This window comes from Pteropus vampyrus, unplaced genomic scaffold (assembly GCF_000151845.1).
Source record: "Pteropus vampyrus isolate Shadow unplaced genomic scaffold, Pvam_2.0 Scaffold370, whole genome shotgun sequence".
NCBI classification, from domain to species: Eukaryota; Metazoa; Chordata; class Mammalia; order Chiroptera; family Pteropodidae; genus Pteropus; species Pteropus vampyrus.
This window is the reverse complement of record NW_011889151.1, coordinates 962,105-979,112: the sequence shown is the minus strand read 5'-3', so window position 1 is coordinate 979,112 and position 17,008 is coordinate 962,105. Positions and strand designations below refer to the sequence as shown.

The window sequence follows — 17,008 nt, the reverse complement described above, 5'->3', positions numbered from 1 at the left end:
TACTATGAAATAACCTATGGTATTATAGGTTATTTACTATAGTACTATAGTATTAGTTAAATCTTTTTTGATAATTTCTGAGACAGGCTCATCATCCAAATTCTACCCTGTGGGACCAGGTAGTTCCAATGTATACGTAATTGTAAAACGGGACTTAAATGACTTCCATGGTCATCAAGTTACAAAAAACTAATTTTACACTCAGGACAATACTAATGCTCCTGCGGTAACTTCTCATTAAAATTAAATGGAGTAGAAATGATCATCTTAACACTGCACTTGCAACTTTGCACAAATAAAATTACTTCTGTAAATCAAAGACGAAAGGTATGAACTTGTCTACTCAGAGGGCTACAGTTCAGATAATGTTGTTTCTTCTTCTACCTTCTCCCTTTGGGCATTTTGTTTGGCCCCTGTGCACTGGCATCGTGAGGAACAGTAAGGTAGTCAGATATCTAAGTTGTCGGCGGCCAGCACCAAGTACTGGGAGGGTGGTCCACTGGTCTAGAAGCAGCTTTGACACGGTGAGTGTTCCTCACCGAGCTTGTCTGCCCCCAGTGACCACATTCCGCCGTGCAACCAGCTGCACGGAAGCAGATGTCAGTTCCCAAAGAACTTGCAACGTAGTCTCCACTTACACATTTTTATAATCCCAAAAGTCCATCATACACGATTTTACTTTCACAATAGAAAACAAATTATTCAAGGCTTAAATGCAACCAAACGTTGAAAGTCCCTTGTGGATTTGGTATAGAGATGTTCAGCCATCATCACTGGACCCTTAACCACCGACGAAATTATAACGGCCGCCCACTGCCAATTGAAGTCCTATGACACAGGCACCTGTAAGTTCCTAGGCTGCTGTGTGCAGAAATACTTTGGCTCCTGCTCGAGGCCGTGTTTGTGGAGGCTTTAACTTCTGGACTGAGCCCGACAGCCTTGCTTATCATGGTCTGCACTCTAAATCCCTTCTGAAAGCTCCGCCCCGCCCCCAGCTTCTCTCTGTGCCCAGTGCGACCAAATTAATTCTTCACAGCCACTCGGCCCTTGGTGTGCAAACTCGAAGGGACAAGAGCATGCAGCAGGCTTCCATGATACGACAATGCGCAGATACTGCTGAAAGGCCTTTAGGACACGGTCCTGCAGGCATCCATTTTAATCAGAATTCCAAATTTATAAGTATAACCAAAAAAACCCACAAACGATAAACTCCCAAACCCTCGACAACCTGAAGACTAACAGAGCTGGTGGCCACACTGAAGGAAAAATAAAAGCTAACGTTCGCATAAAAGCTAACGTTCTCTCTGGTTCCTGGTGCCTTACGTCAGGATTTTATGTAATAATTTTATTCCTTCCAACGCTAATTTTCTAGTTAAGTTTTTCTAGTTCCCTATTACTTTCTGACCAGGAGCTCTTGCCAGAAAAAAAAGGGGGAGGGGGGAGCGGAGCAACCTTCCTTCAAGCCGGGGTCGGGGTGCAGAGGGGATAACTACCAAGAAAACAAACGCTCTGTTTAGAAACCTCGGATTTGGTGGAAGGAGACTTCCTGGTCTCCTCCAGGTGTCATTTTTGCCTCCACCCCCAACAGGAGACTCCAGTTCCTGTCTCTTTGAATCAGTGGCTGCATTCCAGAACTACCGAGGGAACCTGAAAATTTTAAGACAGTTGGCTTCCCCATCAGACCATTAAATCAATCTCTGGAGGTATTTTTCTTTTTTAAAAGCATCCCAGGTGGTTCTAGTGTAGAGCGAGCTCTGAGAACCACTAGACAAGAGAGGACATGATCCCCCTGAGAAAAGGTCGGAGAATGCTGTGAAATTTACACAGTCTAGACAACGGTGTCCACAAAGTCAACCAAAATACACAGGCAGAACGAAGCACCCTTACTTGTGATCAGAGATGGAGGGATCTGGAAGGAAGCTCACACATCAGCTGACTCCATATTTTATATAATTCTGTCAGCAAAACTTTAATACGTAAACTACATATATGTATATTTGTAAATTGTAAAAATGCACCGTGTTAATATGCATAGTTATCATAAAGCATAAGCAAACACAACAATTTAAAGGAATGGCATAAAAATAAAACATTATTTTAAGAATAAGTTTTAATTTGTCAAAATTACAAAACTCTTCTGTTCTGCTTTCAAAACTGAGTGATCTGTCCCCATGGTTTGGATGCTAGTTTTTAAATGAGTTGCAAACTGCGATAGCTTCGTACCAGCAACAGCTGATGAGATTTAAGGCACACCATGCACGAAGGTCAAGGGCCACTGTGTCACTTATTGTTGACACGCCTGCAGCTCCAAGACTTGGGGTGGTGGCAGCGGGGACCTGCGGGCTCCACTCCCAAGATTCCCTGCCAGCTGGTTCCCAGCTGGGGTTCTGCCAACAGGAGGAGGAGAGTGATCTTTTTCTTTTGTGAGCTGTGGGAGCACCTCCGATGGCAACGGCATCTGGATCTCTGGCAACCGAGCCCCTTCCTTCTCCCTCTTCCGACCCCAGCCTCTCCGCCTCGCGTTCGTGCACCATTTGTAACCAATTCCCTCCATCAGATCCCTTTCTGCTTGGATTATCTAGAGCTGTTTTTGTTTCCACACTAGAAACGAACTGCATCATCATTAAGGACAGGGAATGGCAAGCTGTATTTAAAATGATATTGATAATTTCCTTTTTGGAAAGGCCAAGTTCTTGGCAGATCGGATTGCATCATCATCGTTTCTATCTCATAAAGTGACTGATAAAGAGATCATTTTAGAAGTAAAAGAAATGTCAGTTTTTCTACTTTCTTGTTGACATATATGTTCTTTATTAGTATTATCTTTAATCTAAAGTTTCTTTGCAGGAATCTTTCTAAGCCATTTGTTCATTTTTTAAAGGCTGAATTTAGTTAATAATAGACACTATTATCTATAAATTCCTGAATTTAGCAGCAAACCTAAAACGCTGAAAGCAAATGTAAGTATGAGGCACTGAAGCATCAACGCCAACCCCTCTATGTCCTGCGCCTTCTACTCTCTTGCTGGAGACTGAGTGACCAGCACAGGGACTGCATAAGTGTGCCAAGGTCAATTCACACAGCAAAGTGCAGGATTAAACAAATTCCTAAAGGTTCCTAACATTAATGTATTAAATGCAGAGGGCATTATAATCAGATATCATCAGGATGGACAGGTTCCTTTAACACAGAATCCATTTTACACCACTATTTTTTCCCAAGGAGACTCACGAAATTAGTGTTTCAAAACACTTGCTTTGGGGAACGCTGGCCTCTGGGGAGTGAGGTTCCAGTCTCGCAACACAATGAGGATTTAAGGCAGAGTACAGGCCACTAGGTGAGAACCCGACAGGCCACACGCACCCCAGGAAGCGGGCTTGTTCAGGGCCAAGCTTTCAAGGAAGAACTAAACTAAGAGAGAATGTCAATTGTAGAATGCTTTTTGGCCTGATGAATGTTTTCCGAAAGACGAGGAGGTGGGTTGCATACCCCAGAGTGTCTGCGAACTAGAGAGATAAACTTAGACTGAATGTTGAGAATAGCCCCAGGTGCAAAGTGGGAATTCAAATATTTGGAGATTATTTTTTTAATATATATATGTATATGTGTATATATATAAATACATACATAATATATATACATATATATGTATGTATGCATGTATGTAAATTTTTCTATGTGCCATAGGTGGGTGAAAAGTTTCTAGGGCTAAATGCAAGATGGTTTCTTTCTGATCAAATGTAAAGATACGGTTTTACAAGTTACATATACCATGTCCCTCCCTTTTCATTTTTTGCACTGATTTTTTCCCCTTATTTTTATTTTGTAAATGTGCTCAAAGAACCTCAACTGTTAAAATATTGGGATTCATGTTTATATTCTTTCACCTGGCAAACTTGGAAAACATTTCAACATGACATCGAGTTTAAAATTTCCTACTGAACATCTTGATTACACAACCACGGAGTCACTCTTGTTGAACTGTTAATGTTTCAGAATCCTTTAAAAATCGGTGTCCCTTTCTGATAACAATGACGGAAGTCTACACTCGTCTTGTAGCTGATATTATAATACTAAACATGCTTTTAGAAGCCATGTTCACGGCCACGCCACCCTGAACATGCCCGACCCCGTCTGCTCTCAGAAGCTCAGCAGGGTCGGGCCTCGTGAGTACTTGGATGGGAGACCGCCCAGGAAGACCGGGTGCTGTAGGCGTAAAAAAAATAAATCAATAAAATAAAAGCCATGCAGGTGTCTCCACCCACTCTGATAGACACCCCTCTGGGAAAAATTACTAAACATTCAAATGTGGTGGTTAATAGTTAATCTTTGTTTTTATATAAATAAAATCTTAATAAAAAGTTACTATATGACTCATTACTATAATTACATTAGTATAATGACTCATTCACACTATGACGACCTTAACAAAGGCTGATACTATGAACTAAATGTAACTTAATATGACATCTGGAATCTGTCTTCTGTACTTGCCAGGTAGTTACAGTGGCAGTGTCACTAAGAACATGGACTAGAAAGAGGTCAGAGATTTGACACCAGCAAAGCGCCAGCTCCGAATGACCGAAGATTTTCCTGTTGCCTTGGAAATTATGGTCCGCAGCAGTAATATAATAACAAGAGTGACTCTGGTAGTGGAATTTAGGAAAAAATGATTATAGTATAGGAAAGTGCACGTCCTCCTTCCAAGGGAACAGGGATGACACCGACCGGGGCCTGAGAAGGCCCGGCCAGAGAACCGAAAGGCGCGACACCTGCGCGGGGGCGGGGGTTTTATCCGCCTGCTTCATCAGGAGCGGGCGCCTCAGGCACATGCAGGCGTTGAAGACAACATCTGCTGTTTGGAGAAGACAAATCTTAGGCACCTGTGGCAGGGCACTGTCACCGCCAGGTGCTCACACGCTTCCACAGCTTCTGCCATTTCCCATCCCAGCAGCTCCACTGCCCACTGAAACGATGCAGACAACACGCACTCACTGTGGCGACTCCAACGACTCAAAACGACTTTATGAAGAAGAAGGTTAGGATAAAATCACTACTGCCCAACAATAACAACTGTTAAAGGATTTAACTAATCTTTATTTTTGGACATCGGTTTCCAATCTTACCCTATCCTAACGAACAGAGAGCAACACCGCTATCCTTCGGGCACTTTCTTTCTTACCGAACTTCTCTCCAGAAGGTTCTCTCTCTTGAGAGCTTACGGAGAGTGAGGTCCTTCTTGTCCTCGCTCTGATAAAAACACCCAGGAGTGGAGACGGCACAGAAGCCCGGCCCGTGAGCGGAGGGAAAGACATATTCGGGGCTACAGGAGACGCGCACTGGCGAAGCCAGGCAGAGACCGTTACGAACTTTACTGCTCTACTGCCTCTTCCCACTTGGATGTCTTCCCATTTAAGAGTAGAAAAGAGGAGGACAAAAAAGCAGACTTTTATTTACTGTCTCAATCAACAAGGAACGGAAAAATACTCTCGGATAATCCGACAGTTCTGTGTCACTCACTTGCGGGCTCCTCCTCAGCTTGTTTCCCCCTTATGCTTCAATAACCAGAGCTATCAACTCGAAGCCTGGCTGGACGCAACTGAATTTCTGACTTGCTTTATTTAATCCCCATGCTGTAGCAATTTAAAAAATGTGAATGTCTTAGAAGGGACTTGCGCGCTCCGGTTCATCAAAGCCCCTACCATCTTGCTGTGGGAAATGTCAGCATTCTGCTCCCTGAGCATGCCTGCCTGGCCCTGCCGGCACCTGCTGCCTCTCACATAAAATAACTGGACGAAGCTCAACTACCATAAAGTAGGGGTTTGGCAGGTACTACTCTGTGCCACTTAATGAGTCTAGACACTTAAAACCAGTCTTAAAGAGAGTTTATTTCTCCTAAACGCCAGAGGACCTTAAGCAAATAAAGCGGAACACAAGATTTCAACTGTTAGCTGCTACGTCAGCTTCACTTTACTGTCAGAGCACCGTCGCATTCCTCCGGACATCCCAGGCACGTCAAGACCCCCAATCGGGGGTCAGCAGCCTGCGGCGACACAGCCGCCGGTTCATTAAGAGCGAGGCTCCTAAACCAGGCTGCCCGGGTCTGGCACGCAGACTGGTTAGTTACTGGCTGTGTGAGCTCGAATGAGCTCACCTCCGTGTCTCCGTGACCTCCTCTGTACAGTGAGAATAAAACTCATCGTTCCTCCACAGGGTAGGGATGGTGATTAAATGTGTCACTATTTATGAGACACTCAGAACGGTACCTGGCACAGAGTACACATAACATACGTAGGTGTGTGTTATATATTGTAGGACTAAAATACATTTAGTATATATGATATGCTTCGATACGAAAGGTTTCAAAAAACACCTGGGCAGCCCTCACCTTGCATGGTAGTGTGAGACCATAAAAACGCCCACGGTGAGGAGCACCTTAATAATCAGTGGGAAAAATTACCATTGTTCTATGACTTTGAATTTTTGTCAAAACATTAAAAATTCTCAGTTATAAAGGTACGGAAAGATGAAAAAAGTAAAACTAGTATTTATTAAGGACACTGTGATTTAAAACATTAGAAACAGTGAAAAATGAAGTGTCTTATTTCTCTGAAAAACTTCTCACGAGCAGTCTGAACAGCAGGAGGCTTCTTCTCACTGTATGACTTGGGACAGAGCCAACGTCTCTCCGCGCCTGGCAGACTGTCATGTTCCTTACTGAGTCTGGGGAACTCAAGCTCCTGGTAGCAAGGTGTGTGACTGCTGAGGTCCTCTCAAAACTGAGTCCATGATACCGAGAAGAGTAAAGAAGTAACGGAATGGAGGAGGATACGAAGACTCACATTGTATTGATGATTGGCAACAGGTTTGTAATTGGTTGTCACGACTCTGTCCAGTTGTTGTGACAGCCTCACAGGTTTGGAAGACTCTTCTATTTGCAATCTGAAAAAGAGAAGGCCTGATTAACCAATTCACATGTTTATTAGAGAGAAACCTGAAGAGTTATTCCTATAATTCTTCTTACTCAAGAACTAACACTTAATATATACGTCACCACAGAAGACATACCAGCCTTACCGTAACACTGCAAGCACACACATAGAACATATGACTGTAATGCAGAAACTAGACCAGAAGCTGAACATATAAACCATCTCATTATAATTCCACAACCTACTTCTATTCTTATACTACAGTCAATCCTTTACTAAAACAAGCTACTCGGCTTTACGTTTTTTAAAGAAAATCCACACGTGCAAATGAATTAACTTATGTGACCTAAAGCTACTCAAGTTATTAATTCAAAAATTCTAGCACTTGGTAAGAGATAAAGGTAAACAGAAGGAGAATAGCTGCCCCCCCAGTGTCTGGTGGCTGCTTTATTGGACAGCTCAGACACAGAACACGCCCATCACCACAGAAACTTCTACTGGACAGCACTGGTCTATTGCAGGACTCCATCAAATTATAAGTGAAAATATCGCTTTTGCAAAAAGAGCCATAAAATAAACATATGACACTATGTACAGCATATTACAAAACACAATACTTGACGATTACATATATATTCAAGTAGCAATCTTAGGACCTGATTTAGTTTTGGACTAAATGTTACCATACTTAGTGACACACTCCACCATTTATTTATTTTAAAAATTGATTAATTTGGTATATCAGCACAGTAAATCTAAAAAGTGGTTTAAGGGGGAAAAGGTACAGCTTTCCAAAGTGACTATTTTTAAAGAAACAAAAGGTACTATTGTACCTTCAGACGTCTATCAGTAAGATATCAGAATATTAGAATATATTTAAAGCGCTGCAAGAAATCGCCAACCAAATATAGCTAAATTTTCATTGAAGAACAAGAGTAAAAAACTATTTTTGGACAAAAAAGTTTATTGTTCATAGATCCTTGCTGAGAGAACTACTCAAGGATTTGTTCCAGTAAAAAGGGAAATGAACCCAAAAGGAACTAGTGGGATGCAATGGTCACAGCAGATAAACTGAGAACCATGTTAGAAAACTGCCTACTTAATAAATACAAAAAAAAGAAGGTGGTTTTTAAAAAAATCAAGTGGCGCTAACGTGAAAGGTGGGAAGGCAGAGAAGAGAATTAATGCATTTTAAGATTTCTGTTTTCTAACTTTTCTGCAATAAGCATCAATTACTTTTATAATCAGAAAAGGAAGTACACTTTCTTAAAGAACAAAATTGTTTCTTGGAAGGTTAGTTTGAAAGCCATAAGAACGTTGGTCAATTAAAAGCTATTCATGCTCAACATATATTACTTTATTGTATTTAAGTTCTTTGGCTCAATAAAACAGGAACTAAAAAATAATTTTCCTTTAAAATTCCTTCAAAAGCACAACTTGTAGTAAAAAAGATACCTGTATTTATAACATTCTTATTATTTATTTAATTCCTTGGATAAAGTTAATTATCTATTTGCTTCTGCCTATTTTTAGGTATATAACATCAAGTTACTCAGAAGATAATAGATATCTACCACTGCTTTTTTAATTTGAAAGCTATAAATACTATGGGCTTTGTTTTCACCACGATCCCCAAATTCAGTATAGTCATTTCTATATTGAGTATATTTTAATTCTTTCAATTATTTATAAATCTAAAGATATACTTTATATACACAAAAAGATTTATAAAGTACCCTAAAAATGTCTACAGAAACTTACTGTATATGTAACCATATATCATATATACAATGTTACTTTGTTTTTCATGTGACAAACACGCTATGAACCATGAAGAAAGCGCTAGCTAGAAGTCGAGAAGGGAGGTAGGAGTCCACTTAAGGATGGCCTTGGGCTTACAATCCTTCAATGGCCGCTTAACCGTTCTTGGATGAAACACAAGCTCCTTCACATGATGTCATGTCCCTCTGGGATCTAGTCCCTTCTTATCTCCCACATCCACATCAGGATGCAGCTGTGTCATGGCCGGGGTCCAGGCAGAGCCTCCTACTGGCCATCATCCAGCAGGTGTCACTGGGTGCCTCTACCTCTGCCAGGCACTGGGCCAGAGGTTGGAGATGTTGTAGTTAAGGCTTGCTCTAGTGGAAGACTAACCCTAAAAAACCGTTCACCTGTAACTAAGTAACTGCAGTACTGAAGAGGGATGGGGGCAGCATCATGACAACTGACTGCATGCCGCTGTGAAGGACAAAGGAAGCCCCAGGTGCGCCCTTGCAGGCAGCTGGAGCAGGGCAGAACATGCTTACAAAGGTGAGGCAAGGCAGGAAGACTGGGTCAAAAAGCCGCCTCCAAGCTGCGAAGCTGTCTCAAAGTGACTAACAGGTAAACCTTTAGCGAGAAAAAAGTGATTGGAGACCTACAGAAATGTTTACAGAGTGTGAGAACTAAGTACGTGTAACTCCTTGAGAAAAAACCAAGCTAAGTAGCAGCCGATTTCAGAACACCTGCCCCCTAACGCAATCAGTTACCAGGGGGCTGGCCTCTCTCTCCATCATGCTGCCACCAAATCACCTTCCGTTTCAATCGCCTTAGTCCACAATTTAATGTTATGAGACATTTGAGGAGAAAGGCATGTACTAGCTCCTTCCTTCCACATTAAATGATTGTCGCCATTACTTCACAATCTGAAAATTCCTCGGGGTTTCAGTCTGTTTAGGTAAGTGCATCTGCATACATGGTAGCTTATTCCTGTCATGCTCTGACGCTGTAATTTATTTGAAGAATTTATCTGAAGCCACTGCGTCCTCATTCGGGTCCGTGTGGCTCACTTTCTTTTCCATTCTAATTCGACAGTTCTAAAAGCCAATGTCATCGGCCAGAGAACACGGTGCCATTTTTATTCTCAAAGTATTTCATCTTTTACATATATAAAGGAAAACAACGAATTAACTTCTTAAAAATAAAGAGCTCATATAAAAATTTAACTTTTTTATTTTACATTTAACGAGTCAACTTCAAGACTTTTGTTTTAATTAAAAGAGCATATATTATGATTCAAAACTCAAAAGGTTACTCTATGGACTGAAAAGATGACATACTTTTAAAGGACTATATCTTAAAATACTTTAACCTTGAATAGTTTAAAATAATTTAGCAGGGTTCTTCATTTAACACTAAATAATTCATTCAACATTATCTCATGAAGTGTCAGAACAATTTGCAACTCCATTTCACCACTGAACAATGCTGTAAATTAAACATCACTGACTTCAACATGCCTTCAAAGTCAAAATAAGGTTTATCTCGGCTTGTATAAAATAACTGGAAATACTTGGTCTGAAAAGCTGAACAGCGAACTACACACAGAGCTTTTAGGCTGGACGCCAGGCAAGGCGAAACCTTCACTGTCCTGATTATTTAAAAAATGGGTCTTAACCTTTTCAGAAAAATTTAAAATTTGGCATTATTTTCAAGAAACAGTTAATAGAAAAGTGATATTCTGTGATCATTTAGATTCAGCCAGGCCTTGTTTTACCTTTGTTTTATAAACCATTAAAATAATACTCGTTGCTAATTACTGCCACCACTTCAGGACAATTTATACTTCCACACTCTCAGAAGGCTAGGATTCAACTGAATTACTAATGATTTTAGAAATATTATTTTAAGAGTCAGTTTTATCTCATTTCTTCCCAACAAAGAAAATGCTCCAGGGCTACATGACTAAGAGCCGAAACACTCTTAAGACAACAACTATCACAAATAATAAATAAAGACATTCAAAGAGCTCTTGCTTTGTGCTGGAAACTGTGTTAAAAAGCTTTACCTAAATCATCTCGAGCTTACTCTTTCCTCTTAAGTAAGCAATAACAGGACTGGCACTCAAGATGCTTTTGTTTACCCCAGTGTTCAAGCAGTTAATCCACATAGTCTCTAAAGGTAGAAAAATACGCAGTCCCTTCCATACAATCTCCTAAAAGGCTATAAAAATCGCAAATTAAAATCTCATTGAGTTTAATTCAAAATAAGTTATTCTCCTTGACACTCATCGACCTGCCACAACTGGCCCAATTACACACACACACACACACACACACACACACACACACACGAGCATTTTCCTTAACAATACTGAAAAAAGATTCCTATTAAGTCAATGTCACTAGTCCTTAGGCTATAACCATGATCCATAATCACAAAAAATTATTGAAATATCTTCATTATACTTTAAGATTTATGTATTATACTGAGAATTCAAATTTCAAATTATTTAGTATATTTTGGAAATACAAAATTCATGTTAAAAAAAAAGAGTAGCAGAAACATGCCCAAAATATTTTAAAGGATGCACACTAGTGAGATCTAACAAAATGGAAAAAAAAAAAAAGCCAAATTCTATTGCTCTAAGCTGTTGGCAGATTGGGAAAGAGAAGTCTACCAATTTTAGTCAATAGATCCTTCATTAACCTCACTGGTACGTACAGTTCTTCTCACTGTAAAAATAACTCAAAACATATTTGTTAAGCAAATGAACAAATGACACATTTACTGCACAATCAGATCACAAAGGAAAAGGCTGAATCCCCTATTAATGAAAATCACAATAATGGCTGATTTTATACATATAGGCTATTTTCATGTCTAAGCAGCAAACCCTAAGTAATACTGCGTTGCTGATCTAGTTATCAACTACAGAACTAAATAACTACAGAAAACACCGAACAACAAATACTTCCATGAGCAACTGCCAGTGTCGGAGTTATTATGTAATGTTAGTATCATGATTTTAGCATCCATCTAACCTTAGTTCTACAGCTACACTTGACGGCAATTTATGCTAGTCCCAAAATGATAGGTTTCACAAAAGAGAATGTGTATTTTCTTAAGATTGTGATTTCATTTTTGACAGGGAGAGAGCAAAGCAGTGAAGGAGGTGAAGTGCCTCCCAAGGGGGGAGGAGCGGACATCAGCAGGGTGACAGACAGAGAAAAGTCATGGCAAGGAGAAGCAGGAAGAGCAGCGGGAGAGAGCCCACCCACGTGGCCCAAAGTCACATAACGGAAAAGGAAGTGTTGGAAGAAGGCGCAGCTCGAGAGCAGGTGGACAGAAGGCTGGGGGAAGGGCCAGGTGAGGGAGTTAACAGATGCACGGTGAGCTGATTTACTAACACGAAAAGGCTCTGATGATGACTAGTTTTAGGACAGCGCATTGACAGGAAGTTTCGATATTTCGAGAACAGGACAAAGAAGAGCTTCTCAGAGGAACTGTAACAGAAGTACATTTTAATCTATTATTTGTAAATCTGAGTGGCAATGAAGAAATTTTAGGGCTCGCAACTGACAAGTAATAGAATGATATCCTTATCTGGCAGAGCTACTGGAAAGATTATGGATAGCAAATATTAAATTATTTGGACAAGAGTCTCTTACCAACATGTATTACTTGTAAGTGTCATGGAACCGGAGACCCTTCTCACAGCCCCAGGGCCTAGAATAGATATGTAATATAAAGTGTTGAATAAATAAGTGAGGGGGAAAAAAAGGACAAAAAAAGTTTTAAGTAGCATTTATTAAATTTGGTTGTCAAACCACGATTTGCAGTAATATGTGCTAACATTTAGATTTGGCATTTAAGAAAAGAGGCTGTAAAATGTATTAAGGTTTAATTTTCACTCTGTAGGAAATACCAGTAAAAGAAAATTCTCCATTATCTACTTGTACTGTTCAATATGGCAGCTACTCGCAATATGCAGCTATTCAATTAAAATGAAAAACTCAGTTTCTCAGGCACACCAGCCACATTTTAAGTGCTCGAGGGCCACGTGGCTGGTTGCTGCTGTTTGGACAGCACAGAGATAGCACACTCCTATCGCTGTAGGAGCTTCTAGTGGGCAGCGCAAGAGAAGCAGAAACGCAAACATCTCCAGGGGCCCGTTAAGTGACGCTGAAGGGACAGTGAGAGGCGGGGCTTGGTGAACCGGACACAGCACGTGCTCCACCCTCGAGGGTGGCAGTCCCCACGCCAGCTGACGGTCACCTGTAGGGACGCAAGCCCGCTATTATCAGATATCCTTAAATTATTATTCAAGAAAACGCAGTCAGATTTTGTGTGAAGTCACTTATTAAATATTGCCAACTAATTCAATTTAAAAAACAGGCAACTTCCTCCCTTCACAAAAGAAAAACAACCCCTCAAAACCAAAAACACGTTCGCCAGCTATGCCAGGGAACCCGGGGTTTTGTCGTTTTAAGCAGAGAAGCAGCAAAGAATTAAGAATTACTACTAAAAGCAGGAAAGTCGGGACACAAGTGCGTCATAACCGCTGGCATGGAGACTACTGCTGACCAGTGGTTGTCCCCCCCGCCCCACCCCAGAGGAGAGCCCATGAGCAACTGACGGACTCTCCTGGACTGCGCTCAAACTACGAGTTGAAAAATATCTCCTACATAACCCAGAAATGTGATCGTTTTTGCCTTTTTAGGGAACTAGCAATTTCATATGATTCAACCTAATAGCTCCCTCTTAGTCAAAGACTTAACACTAAGCTGAATTCTTCTATATGAGAATAATTCAAATCGTTAATTAAGTCCCAGTGTAATGGTGATTTGCCCATGATCACAGTTTGTCAGAGGCAGAGGGAAAAAAATTCAAGATTCCTCGTCCAGTGCTCTTCACTTGCATCATAATTGCATTTTAAACATAATGAAGCAATTCGGACGTCTTTTCAAGTGGGTAAATGTGCACTATCCCAACTTAAAATATTTACAGCTATTTAAGAAGACGTAGCATGTCCAGTACACGTCCACTACAGGAGCTGACGAGGTGTTGAGAAGAAGCCTACACCCAGCGAGGGAATGATGATTCACACTGGGCTTGGTTTTCTCCAAGATTTTTCTTAGAAACAAGAGCCACCCACAAGTTTTTGGTATGCGTTGAGTAAGGTAAAGTGAATGACAGTTAATATAATAAAGACTTTTATGTAAGTGTCTTGTTTTTGTTTTTCTAATTTACTGCATAACTTGTTTTTCGCTGAAACAATATGACTGTCAATCCCTTACCAAATTTTCACTTCATCAGGAAGAACATATCCCCAGCATTCCAGACAGTATCTATTTACCTGTTTACTAAACAAAGCAAACTCTCAACCGTCTGAAATGTAAATATCTTACCTCACAGCCAGAATATTTTCACTATCTTATGCAGTTTCCTTTCTGTTATATTCTTTCCTTATGTAATCTACGTATGATCGTGAACTTGAAGGCACGTTCAGCGGATGTCTTTAACCCAAGCAGTGGCAGCACTTCTAAGTCACCAGCACGCGGGTGGCGAGTACAACAGATGCCCCAAACTGGAGGAAGGGAGCGGGAAGGCAGCACACACGAACTCACGAACTGTCTCTTAGGCGTCTGAGAAGACAGGATAGCTAAGGTCTGCCCTGCCTGATGTTTTTGTTCAAATAGTTATACATTTTGGTCACTTGCAACTTATCCATTGCAGTATTTTTTTTTTTCCATTAACTGAAGTCAGGCATGATTTCTTCTATAATTTCATGAAAGCAAACTGCTTTCGCCTTGGAAAGTTTGGATTCCAACACGAGTGTGTGTGTGAGGGGGAAGGGGAAGGGGAAGGAGAGGGCAGGAGAGAGGACAGGGAGAGGCAGGAGGAAAGGATGGCGTTTGATGAAGAAACCCTTTGCTGATGATGCTTTTTGCGATAATCAAATACTCTAGTCACCGTTTTAGTACAAGTATAAAGAAATACATGAGAAAAAAATGTTTCACTAATTAGGACCAATCACTACTTCTCAACATATGACCAAGTACAACTCTTTCTACGCTGGAAATGAAATCGCCCTGAACTCCAATGGATGATGAATGACAAAAATCAAGTTTCATTCTTAAAGAACGTTTCAATTTATTTCTCTCCTCCAAACTCCACCAAAAATAAAAAGCCTAAATTATTTGGTGTGGTTCTCAGGGGTTGGGGGGGCGAAAGCTTATCTATCAAAAGGACCAGTAATATTTATAACTTAATATTCAAAAGAGGAACAAGGAAATTCCTTGGTATTCAGATTCATGCCAATAAATTTGCATTTAAAAATATTAAAGATGAAGTCTATGGCCATGCTCTCCTGAAGAAGCCCGATCCTGTCTGATCTTGGAAGCTAAGCAGGGTTGGGCCTGGTTAGTAGTTGGAAGGGAGATCACCTAGGAAGACCAGGTGCTGTAAGTATAAAAAATAAATAAATAAAAAATAAGGGATTGTAAGCTGACAAGGTCCTTGCAATCTCAACCAAGGGTTGCCTCATCTAAAAAAAAAAAAAAAAATTCATTTTCTATCTATCTAATCTATCTATCTTATCTATCTATCTATCTATCTATCTATCTATCTATCTATCATCTATCTATCTATCTATCTATCTATCTATCTATCTATCATCTATCTATCTATCTATCTATCTATCTATCTATCTATCTATCTATCTATCTATCTATCTATCTATCTCAAAGACGAAAGCGAACCTATGGTCCACAGAATGACCGGGGATAATGCTCAGCCCAGAAAGGACGCACCGCGGCACGCTGTGTCAGGCTCTGAAACCAGACTGGTTTTAAGTCCCAGCGCTACCATGAGGTGCAATCTCAGTCACGTTAATCAACCTCGTTGACATCTTGGTGCCCTCATGGGAAAAAATGAGGATTATAACAAAAATAGGAGGGATAATCTTAATAAAACACTAAGTAAATGGCCTGTCCCATAATATGTATTCAGTACATTTTAGCTGTTATTACAGTTACTGCTATTGCTCAAGTAGCCATACTGAACAGAAATGAACGAAAGTTATTTAAATAAACACAACTTTGAATAATTATCTGGTTCACCAACTGGATTTTAAAACCGAGATTTACAGAATCTGTGTCATCTTTGATTTATTCTGATGGGGGATATTTGGCTATATCATATTAAAAGCACTTTCTTTGATGTCCTCTGATGTTTTTAAGGATAAGAAAATTTCTTTCTAAATGCCACTTGGCTGCAGGTAAAACATGCGATGTGCATGGAAGTGCTAATTAAAACTAATTATAATTTAACCAAAGCACCAAAAGACATAAAAATATGGTAACTTATTACAGTTTGGGGTAACTGTTCATCTGATTCAAAAAATTTACTGAATTTTAGATGTAGACAAAATATTTTTGGATTTAATCCTTAGGGCATTCAATTCAATCTCTCATATGACTTTGAACCAGTAGTGACTAGAACACGTGTCTGAGCTGAACAAAAGTAGGAAAATGCATCTGAGCAGAACATCTTCAGTTATGCAGGGAACTCAATGACCATTTTTAAAGTAAGTCTTGAAAACCATCTGTCCATCTTCCTCATCGTATTAAACGTGATTCAGGGAGGCTGTGGAATCGCCCTCTCAGGCGACAGGTCACCCGCAGGCAACGGCGCAGCGGGTACGACGCAGTGGAGACACTCTCACCCTCCCCTCCCTCACTGCGAACGCGTTGGACTCTGACCAGCGTCCCCGTGTTTCTCCTCGCCCTTTTTAGTTGACTCTTCTAGACTGTCTAAATAGCTCTGGATCATTTCACATGCATTATTTTACTTCAGTGTCCAAATCGGTTAATGCCTTCGGAGAATATTCAGTAAAAACACTTAGGCCCGCCCCTACCCATAATCTCTAAAGGTTAGTTTAGGCTTTTACATCCTGTAAGTACTTTGCCCAACACTTACCTATATATACTGACCCTCATAAACTTCTGTGTGTGGGGTGAGGTACAGGGGTCAATTTAGACAGCCGTTAGAGATCCTGACACCACTACATGGAACTCATGTCACCATCCATTTCTTCTCCCAGATTATTATTATTTTTTTTTAATTTTCTTTTCCCATCAGTTGCTACTCAGATGACTTTCATAAACAGAAAATACGTTTTGCCTAAGTACCAACTCCAGGGCCCCCACCGGCTAATAAGTCAGAGGCTCTTGCCTTCTGCTTCCCAGTGGATCCCACGACGATGCGGGACTCAGGAATGACGGGGCGAGACAGTCCACACCACGCGCCCTTCC

At 40.5% G+C, this 17,008-nt stretch overlaps 1 protein-coding gene and 2 pseudogenes across 1 annotated transcript in view; 2 read left to right on the top strand and 1 right to left on the bottom strand.

Moving 5' to 3' along the window:
• Positions 1 to 17,008, bottom strand: part of GTF2F2 (general transcription factor IIF subunit 2) — a 110,468-nt gene that overhangs the window by 16,281 nt on the left and 77,179 nt on the right. The window contains exon 6 of the mRNA XM_023523007.1: positions 6,777 to 6,942. Coding sequence (XP_023378775.1) covers positions 6,777 to 6,942 — 166 coding nt within the window. The remainder of the gene's footprint in view (positions 1 to 6,776; positions 6,943 to 17,008) is intronic.
• LOC111731409 lies at positions 4,097 to 4,215 on the top strand (annotated as a pseudogene).
• Positions 15,046 to 15,164, top strand: LOC111731408 (annotated as a pseudogene).